Source organism: Porites lutea, chromosome 2 (genome assembly GCF_958299795.1).
Source record: "Porites lutea chromosome 2, jaPorLute2.1, whole genome shotgun sequence".
Lineage (NCBI taxonomy): Eukaryota > Metazoa > Cnidaria > Anthozoa > Scleractinia > Poritidae > Porites > Porites lutea.
The window spans coordinates 28,404,650-28,414,765 of record NC_133202.1 but is presented as its reverse complement, the minus strand read 5'-3'; the positions used below and the strand labels follow the sequence as shown (position 1 = coordinate 28,414,765).

General features: G+C 39.9%; 1 protein-coding gene across 1 annotated transcript in view; it reads left to right on the top strand.

Annotated features, from left to right (window-relative positions):
• Positions 1–806: 806 nt before the first annotated feature.
• Positions 807–10,116, top strand: part of LOC140925990 (uncharacterized) — a 56,546-nt gene continuing 47,236 nt past the window's right edge. The window contains 8 exon segments of the mRNA XM_073375807.1: positions 807–819; positions 941–1,017; positions 3,397–4,507; positions 5,187–5,233; positions 5,652–5,712; positions 7,515–7,959; positions 9,020–9,324; positions 9,777–9,930. Coding sequence (XP_073231908.1) covers positions 807–819; positions 941–1,017; positions 3,397–4,507; positions 5,187–5,233; positions 5,652–5,712; positions 7,515–7,959; positions 9,020–9,324; positions 9,777–9,930 — 2,213 coding nt within the window.

Sequence of the window (10,116 nt, the reverse complement as noted above, 5' to 3'; positions counted from 1 at the left end):
GTGAAAACTTTATCCACTAAATTTTTTCCTCCCACGGCTTAACTGGAAAATATGTACGTCCGCAAACAGTGTTGTTGCAAAAATACTTTTTATTTAACCTAGCGCTCATGGGAAATTTTGTAATTATAATATTTCTTGATTGTTTTGATAACCCCCATTAAAATTCAAGTTTCCTAGCAGTAATACTTATTAGCATTGGCCGTGCATCTTGAGCTGTCTGTTCATAAAATAGGCATGCAGAGTTAATGTCAACCCCCGCCCCCCAAACAATTTCTTGTTGAAGATTCGTTGACTGCAGCGAAAGAAACAAGCATTTGTTTACAAAATCAGCACCGGCAATTTTGTAGTTTTAAATACAGCCGGGAGTCTTTACGTTAAGCATTGACTTTAAGAGAAATCTATTCAAATACTGCCTTTTTCTGTTAGTCTTTCCAAAAATATAACAACCAAACAGACTTCAGTGCAACGCAAATAAATATTGAACAGCATGTTTATGGTTGCTTCTTTGAAATTTCCACTGAAGTTCAGCGCGTTGAATAAATGTTACTTGTTTACAGCAATTTACCATGGTAACGAGCGGTACAGACCTTGGAACTCTTTGTTTTATGGTAAGCCCTGGTGAAATGTGGGAAATTATTATTTATTATTTATTGTCTGAGTGTTAGTCGCTGTACTCAGATCCATAATGACATTGCACCTGTCAATTCTGTGAAGGGTATTGACCAGAGTCAAGTTATATACGGCTGTGTATTTCAGTGTGCTGTCCGAGGATCCTGTATCCCTGGTTGAAGACTGTTTTAAGAAGAATGCAGTTAACCGGTTAGTATAAAAACTAGACATAAAAAACCTAAACTAATTGAAATGTCCATTGTGGAACGTAAACTGAGATGCGTTGTGCGCCGATGCTGTCTTTCTTAATTTCAACATTTTTCCTTTGCAGCCCTTTGCGGTTTTGCGCTCATTTTACTGTTCGATGGTGCTGTCGGCCAAGGTAGATTACCCTGTAACCGCGATCAGGTAAGCACAGCATCAGTGTCTTCGTCCATGTTGCAAACTCGTCTTGCTAGGCTCCATCATAAGTTCTCGTTACCACGAAATGGCGTAGAAAAGTCATTTTCTTGTAGTCAATTAAGGTTCTTTTGTCCTATGGCAAAAGGCAATATTATTGTTGCAACAGCGTCTCAAAAGTGTTCTAATCACTACATTTTGGGTGTACGTGTTTTAAGGGCAATTTCTATGACTGACTTATCGATTTTCTTCTCTGTAGTCTTTTACGAGTGAAGTGCTTTACCGTTTAACGGTTTAAGGCCGGTTCTTTAATGCGAGTGAAGCCAGTGTTTAACAATACCGTTTTCTAAGTCATTTTCAGTTTGCCCAACGCTTTTATCTAAACACCGATTATCGTGAACAGTTTCATGCAAGCAACAAGGCAGACCGGAGAAACACTTGTCTTCTTAAAATAACTCACTTAGAAAGAGATCTGAAGGTCTAGTGATTTCTTAGACCGCGGCCTAAGTTAGACTTTGTTAGACGTAACCGGTGCAATTGAAATGTTATTTTCTTGGTGTCTTCCAAAGTGAAGCTTTTATTGTCAAATGCCCCGTGGTATCTTTAACGCAGAAGTTCTCCTTCGCGCCATTGTCTATGATAGCACCTCCTGTGTGGCATATAAATATATTTACACAACCATCCTTAAGATTGTCCAAACTCCGGCGATCTTTTATTTTTCTCATCAAACCTCGAGTGAAAACTATAAGTGCGAGGAAAGGTAAGCTCTGTGGCAATTTTAGTCTGCAGTCGGATAAAAACCTGATAAAAAGAAAACAGAAATTGATGTCATCAAAAACTTATTCTTGCATCTTTTTTCCTGGCTTCGATACCTGCTGCGAAGGTGCAATTAGTCAGGTCGATGACGCAATGTTGTCTGTAATAGCCAAGTTGAAGAATTCCGACCTTGAAAACTCTACAGCAAATTTGTAATCGCTACGCAAATTTATAGCCTTGTGTAGCATAGCACCGAGATGTTTGCAGTAAGAAATTACTTGATTCACTGTAAAATTTCAAGACCGTGAGCTTGTGGTAAACTTACGACTTTCTTCGACTTAGCCTTGCCTTGCCTCCCCCTTGAATGTTGTTGTTCTCAAGTTAATTCTTTTAGAATCTTAAGTTTATTTTTCAGATTCCTTTGTCTCGTAGTAGAAATATTGCCGTTTGAGCCCAGTAATATATTTTATCCCTGAAAAATAAATTAAAATAATAACTTATTTTTCGCTTTTGGCAATATATATTCTGTACTAGACTTCATTTTGCTCCAAGGAAATCCGAAATTGATTTGGAAGTTATAACTTTAACTTACTCGTGTTTTTATTTTATTTATTTTTTGTTTGTTTATGTTTGGGGTTCACTGTTGAAGTGCCTATTCCGAATTCGAGTTTAGCAGGTGTTTTCAATTTTGGCCGCAGATTTCTATGATCCTGGCAGTGCTGTTAATTGCGAAACTAAAAGAAAAGAAAAGTTTAATTTATCGACACTCTTCAACCTATAATGCAACGTCTACAAACAATACCGGCGATATATTTTGTTTCAATTTGGGAAAACACGTCCAACTTTTTTGCAGTAATGGAAGATGCTTATTATGTGGCATTTTACTGGATTACAAACTGCGTTTTATTGCAAGTTAAGGCAATTTCTAAAACAGGAAGACCTCTAAAATTCTGTTAAGCAGATGCTACAATAGGGGGACACGTCATTGCATTTAATTTATTTACCCACGCTTCGCAGTAGAGAAAGTGCCAGCTGTCAGTTTCTTTTTTAAGACTTGTGAAACGCTGAATTTTTCAATTTGATGATTCATTTTTGAGTTGTGAGAATTAAAAGCTTAAACTAAGAGCTTTTTAAAGAAGTATACCATTGCTATTTTATATATATATATTTTTAATAATACCATTGCTATGGTTACCTGCCTGCTTGCAACTTGTTCAAACGATAGAAATTGATAGAGCTAAGCACAGGGGTGCTCTAAAAAAGGTATGGTTGTCATTTTCACAGCTCAAAGTTTGATATTTTTCCCACATGCCACTAGTTGAGTTACGTAAACGTTTTGAAAGTTTTTTGGTGTTTTAAACGGAACCTGCAGTCTTCATGGCCTACGTGATGTCTCTTGTAAGGAGCATGAATCCCATTAGCTTGAATTTCCTAACATAGCTTAGATCCCTCTAAAAGTTCAAGAAACACTTTTACTGCTCAGGACTTTTTAATTCCTTTTTTCTCGGACAACGTTTTTTCTTAGAATGGTCCGCCACAGGCGGTCAAGTAAGTGCAAGAAAATCACATTGTGTAAGACGCTTTCTCACTATTTCACTTAGACATGACCAGAAAATGTCTTTTATATCTTAGGTCTACTGCCTGGCTGAGCAGAGATGTGTTCCACGCTTTGAGTTTCGTTGTAGAGATCAAAGCTGTGGTCAAAACGAAACGCTCTGTGGTCCACCGCATGAATTAAATTGCATTGTTGGAAACACGTGTCCTGAAAGAAACGAAAGCAACCCTTTCGGCGGGGGAGGCAACCCTTTGGGTGGGGGAGGCAACCCTTTCGGCGGAGGAGCCAACATAGGTGGTGGCAGTAACTCTTTTGGCCCAGCCAACCGCGATGACGATGATGATGACGGTGGCAACCCCTTCGCCCCTCCTAGTCGCCGATCTCGGGACAGAGAGCAGACTATGGATCAGGGCATTGGCTTTGGACATGATCAAAATGCTACCAGATTATTGAGGAGGAAAATGCAAGGTAGATTGTTTAATCGATCGATCATCGAGGAGGTTATTGAATCTGAAAATTACGAAAACGATTCGTTGGGTGGCCAGAGTCCGAAAGAGTGCGGTAGATTTTATTCTCCTGGTATCAAGGACGCCATAAGGATGCTGATACGTCTGATGGATCTAGATGACCACTGTTGCGAAATGAAGGAGAATCCTCAACGTTTCGCGCGGAAACTTCGGAATATCACCCGACAGTTTCAATGCCCCAAGCGAACCAAATTCTGCCCTTTCCGCTTTCTTGTTAAGGGTAACGGATGCATACCCATGGGAAAAAATTGCTCCGCGGCACACGGAAATCACTTTGACGAACCCTGGTCTCCTTGCCGAAAAATGCCCAAAAAAGGATTTAAGTACTGCAAACTTTTCAGTGCTGAGATTCCTAAGGAGATGCCGTGTTCTCATCGTCCTGTAATGAAGTGGATGGCAATGAACAACACTCGCGTTTCCCCCACAGGAAAGAAGTGTCGTAACGGCACAAGATTCTACCTTTCCACGTTTGATTGCAGACCTAAGGCACAGGGTAGTGGATTTGAAGATCTAACTCGTCGAGCATCCAAGTTTCTCTGCGAACCCTCTAAACGTCTTTGTGTCGGATGCGGAGTTAGTTGCCGCTCGAAAGAGAGAGAGTGCCCTCGGAGAGCCAACATGAGCATGGCACTTCGTGAAGCTGCGCTTAATCTTGAGCCAAGTAAGTTGCCTTCTTTTTTAATCCCTTTAAGCCCCAATATCCAAATGCAAATTCTCCAGACTGATTTCCATACCTTTCCTTAAAGAATTGGTTGAGAGAATATGTTTGCTGATCAAAGCTTTTCCCATCAGATGATCATTTCATAAATTCTGACAACATCTTCTCTAGTTTATATACTGATATTGTTAGGAGAAAATAGACTTTGGTCACTCTTGGGACTTAGAGGGTTAAATTGGCTATGTCCCCAGGATATTGCTGTTCTCGGACAATTTTGTACTGAAGTCATTACTTAGTGCCTTAACCCGTACACAGAATGCTCCTGTAGGAAACGAATTTCATAAGCGAGCACTCTACATAAAAACTTTTTTGGTGGTCTTTGCAGGCATAGCTTTAAAACTTGAAAACGTTGGCCCAACTTTGTCAAGTATCATCTACTTTTATCCTGGCCATCCTTTGCAACAGACGAAAGGAAACAGTTTCAGTGCCTAAATATAGTCTGAAATAACAAAACAGGGCCATTATTTGAGGAATTCAATTGATGCGAAAAAGGTTTTTTCCTTAAAAAGAGTGACATAGCTTCTTTCAGTTAAGCACGTTTGTATTACCCTGCTGTATTACGAGTCGTTTTTTCCCATGTTGCCACCATTATAGTAAATTCACTTTGTACTTTTGTCCACAGGAATGATCAGAGATGATGCTCTTCGTAACCTTACCAAAGCAGGTAAAGTAATGATCTCAATGTCACTAGGGTTTTACAGCAATGGTTTCATGCGCAAAGAAGTTTAAATAGAAACAAGATGGAATGATGGAGCAGGGAGGGAAATGCTCAGTCTAGCCCTTGAGATAGTGTATTCATTCGATTAACCGCCCTGGGCGCTTTTTACATTATTGGACCTTGAGAGTGGTCGCTTATTCGAGGCTGGGCGCTTATTAAATGTTCACCATTTTCAGCAGGTATATTATGTTTATTTCGCAACAAAACAATAAATAGCAATAACAAAACACGAAGATGTAACAAAGAAAGGTTTCTGTAAAATACTCCGAAGAAAACTCCGTCTTCGGGGAAGCACTTATTCAATTTCAATGAGCGGGAGGGGGAAGGGGTGGGGTGGGGCGGGCGCTAATTAACTTTTTCCAACTTTAGGATGGGTGCTTATTCGAGGTGGGCACCAATTCGAGGTTGGGCGCTTATTCGAATAAATACGGTATGCGAATTTGTTATCCAAAGTTACTTTCAGACCAATTTAAACGCCCTAATAGGAAGTTAGTTTCCAGAGAGGTCCTCAGACGTTTATTCAGTGTTGGCAAGAGAGAATTCAACAGTTGCCATCAAAATATAATATTCTGCATTGTCTGCTTTAATTTGTTTGCCCCTGGACTTGGTGACATTTCAAATAATCGATAAAAATGTGCGGACATCTCAAGAATGAGACTTCCGTTTAATAAAAACCTCTTAAAATAAGATTCACCTACTTCAGCCAACGCCCTAAGATTTCCTCTCTGTCTTCCTTACTTTCCTATTCTTCTGCCATATTTGTGGCAATGCAGCGCATCTATAACTTCAGTTAGTCAATTTGTGTGTCGGAATAGGTAGCTGTAAAATACTCGTTAAAAGAGACCTCTTCGAAATACTTTTGCATGGGGGTATTTGTTTTCTCTTGAATTTTTACACTGGTCGCTATCAGGACTGAATGCGCTAATCTAACTGCCAGCTAACAGCCTGTTCACAGACCCTCTATTATCACTCTTTAGAGATCGTCAAGCGTGCGTATGAGAGCCGTGGTGGATTTATTGACCGCAAGCGCAAGCGAATGTGTGTGAGGAAATGAAAAAAAAAACAAAAAAAAAAACGACGGTTTGGAAAATGTCACTTAACAAGTCTTAACAAGTGAATTCGCGCTACCTCAAACGTTATCTCGTTTGTTCCATTTAGTTTAAGGTGGCTCGACTGGATTTTTTTGGGGGGATACCTCCCAAGTTTGAGCATTAACTACGTCGGCATGAGTAAAGATATGGAAAAAATGTTACCACAACTGTATTATATAAAGATGAAAATTTCTTATGATGTGGGTTTTATTGCAATCGGAGTCGCCATAACAACGTAACGACGCCATTACGTTTTTTATTTATCTTTGTGTTTCTCTGTACTGAGAGATTTTTTAAGAAGTCGCTTAAGGGAGTTTGTACCTGTTATAATTGCCTCCATTATGGCAAAGTTTGAACAAATTCTATAAGAACGTTTTCGAGATATTTTGAAACGAAATTTAAGCATCATAAAAACAGTAAAATAGCATGCTATCCACACAATAAGCTAAATTTTTAAGAAAATGATAAGCTTTGGAAACGCGGCTTCCTTCCATAGTGGTTTGATTCCATTGAAAACTGCGTACCAAAAAAGAGGAGAATTGCACCGGGCGATCGCGAGTAAGAAGAATTTTAGTAACTTGCATTCAGCTGCTTTTGTTACAGTTTTTGCACGTAATTTGGTCCATGCCTACAAATTTCGCATCTTTCAAAAAACCGCTCGATAAATTTTTTTATAAATTTTGCAATCCCGAGATTAATCGTCTATAAATATACCCTGCAAGTTTCAAGAACATTGAAAACAGAGAAGGCTTTTAAATAGGGCCTCAAATATAACCAATTTTCCCCCCAGATTTTGTGTTTACAAGTGAGCGTCCTCATTATTCACTGGCATTGTTTCCAAGTTTCATGTGCACGTGCCCATTTAGCAAAAAGATAAAATTTGCATCAAAAAGGACCCTCGGTTAAATCTCCCGAATATGCTAATAACCGAAAATGCAAATTTATTTCTTTTTGCTAAATGTGCACGTGCATATGAAACTTTGAAACAATGCCAGTGAATAATGAGTACGCTCACTTGTAAACACAAAACCTGGGTGGGGGGGGGGGGGGGGGAATTTGTTATATTTGAGGCCGCTAATGCTACTTGACTTTCGTTGACATCGCCTTCGTCGTTGCTTAAACTTCCTTTTGTGATCCATAGGTTGGGCTCCGTTTTGCCTTCTCAGCAAAAAACTTCTCGCGCGCACTTTAGATGGGCTTTTAAAGTGCTTTTCTCGTGATGCACACTGTCGCCAATCCGGCTTCAAGATACACCTCAACTGTATGGCAGGCGAGGACTACTGTCAGAAACTCCACTCGTTTGCTCGTCGCTTCTCCACAAAGACTCATGACAATTGCCGTCTCCTGAGGACTAATCCAGCCAAGTTTGAAGAGAAAATAAAAGGAAATTGGAGTGAGAAACCCTGGGGAGAAAAATGCCAACGTGGGCATGTTTTTTGCCCGATTACGATGCGTTGTATACGTAACGATAGCATTTCCAACTGCAACGCGAATGAAAAGTTTTGTCAAAAGGATGATGAGAGTATCCCTTGGAAGACGAATCATTCCCTAGAGGCAGGGGACAAATTCTGCCACCGTTTCCTGAGGTATGCAAGAGTTCTTTAGGCATGCCTACTTTTAAATTGTCGATGTGAATAATATACGGTATATTCTCGATTAAATGGCGCCCTCGAATTAGCCTGCGTAGCAAGCGTTTCTAATCGAGTTATTGCGCGAAAGTTAGAGCGGAAGCAAAAAAAAGGTCATTCCTTATTTTTTTTTTTTTGCTCTTGTCCCAGCTTTCTAGACGAACCTCGCGAGGAAACGCTTGCTACGCAGGCTACCCTCGATTAAAAGCCGCATACAATAAGAAAATTATCAATTAACGCGGCACCCAATCAGAACAGTGCGGCATTTATTTGAGGATTATACGGAAAGCTTCTGTACATCGTCGTAATCTACATAATCAAGACAATTAGGATTCTATCTGAGCAAAAAAAAAACAAAACAAAACAAAACAAAACAAAAAACAAAGACAGTCATTGGAACTCTTATAAACATCTTTCTGTTTACATAATACATGTCATTTATCGTGGCAATTTAAGAAATGTGATTATGTGATTTTCAAATAAACGCCGCAGGTCATTTGCGGTCGCGCGTCGATAGTGGGGATCTTTTGCGGTCGACGATCATCTCTGGTCCATTCTGGGGATCAATTGCGGTCTGGGGATCATTTGCGGTACTGTATAGACCTTCCTGGCTCCAATAGCAGTGACCTTGGCTCGTTATGTCACTGAATTCACCCACTGTTTTCATTTGTACCACCACCTTAGAAAAGGGGTACTAATGTTACATCATTGTACTCTAACTTAAATCTCTACTAGCCTAACACGTCTCTATTAACACGGACATTTGAGCATCCATCTAAGAGAGATTTGACTATTGTCTTAAATTTTTAAAAAAGCAACATGAAATAAAAATACAAATCACGACAAAAATATCTTAAAGAGACTTGAAGGAAAACCTTGACAGGCTAAGAGTGCTCCTCATTTCTTTAGAAATGTCCTAGTAACTGAATTTATGACAGTGTGAGTTAATTCAATGATATCAGTTTTTGATCTTTCTATTCAAATGGGTCTATTACTAACTGTTACTTTTCACCCGCAGCCCTGCCCTTAACAGCTCCTGTTCTTTTGGTGTATTGCTAAATTGGCTGGAGCGGAAAAATAAAAGCTGCTCTCCTTTTGGTCACTGCTGTCCAAGTGGCAAGAATTTCTCACTGTCGCGAATGAGGTGTGTGGGTGACCCAAAAGAAGGATGGGACCAGAGACCGGAATTTAACGAAACCAAGTGTGAAGATGATAATCATGTGTTTTGTCACCGCCAATATGCTTGTCTTCCTAAAAACTCCAAGTGCACCAAACCGACAAGATTCAACTTCTTCAATGTCAGCCAGTTTGCCAACCGGTCAGGTAAGTGCCTTCTTGTCATTAGATAGTCCCTAATAGGGTTCTTTAAGTCTCTCCATCCCGACTTAAATTTACCCTCAACCCCGTAATCCCGATGATTATTTTTGGCATCCCCCATCCCTTGCATTCTTTCAATCCCGAATCTCGCTCCCCCCTTTTTGTATGAAAATTCCGAATCCGAATCCCGAATCCCGAACGTTCTTTGCTTTCCAATAGCATTGAAGACACTGATTTTCCGGTACGAACATTGTATCAAAAAATATATCGCTTTGGAACCTGTTATTCACTGTTATTTGATAGTCCTCAATAGGGTTGTTTAATCCCTCCATCCGGACTTAACTTTTCGCTCAAACCCGTAATCCCGATGGTTTTCTGCATCCCTCGTCCCGCACATTCCCAACTGAGCCAACCAGGCGGCATACTTTTGACACATGTTACTTTTTTCCTTCGTGTAGGTTATGCGGCCCTGTGCCAACTTCGGGTTACCTTTTCTGCATGTTTGGAAAATCGTCTGAGGAAATGTAGACAGTTTCATGCCAGAGAGAATGGTATTTGTCGCGCCAACATCGATTGCCCTGAAGATAAAGAGTTCTGTCCCCGCAAAGTAAGGTGGGTATGATCTCTGAACAGCTAGTTTATGTTGGTATTAGTTATCAAGAAAAGTGGATAGGATAAAATAAAGTGAAGGAGGTAAAGTGTGAAGAAAGGGTTGGTCTTAGTTTCTATAAGGCAAGATTAATTAAAATGAGGTGAGTTGAAGTGATGTAATGTAAAGCAAAGGTAGGGAATCAAAGT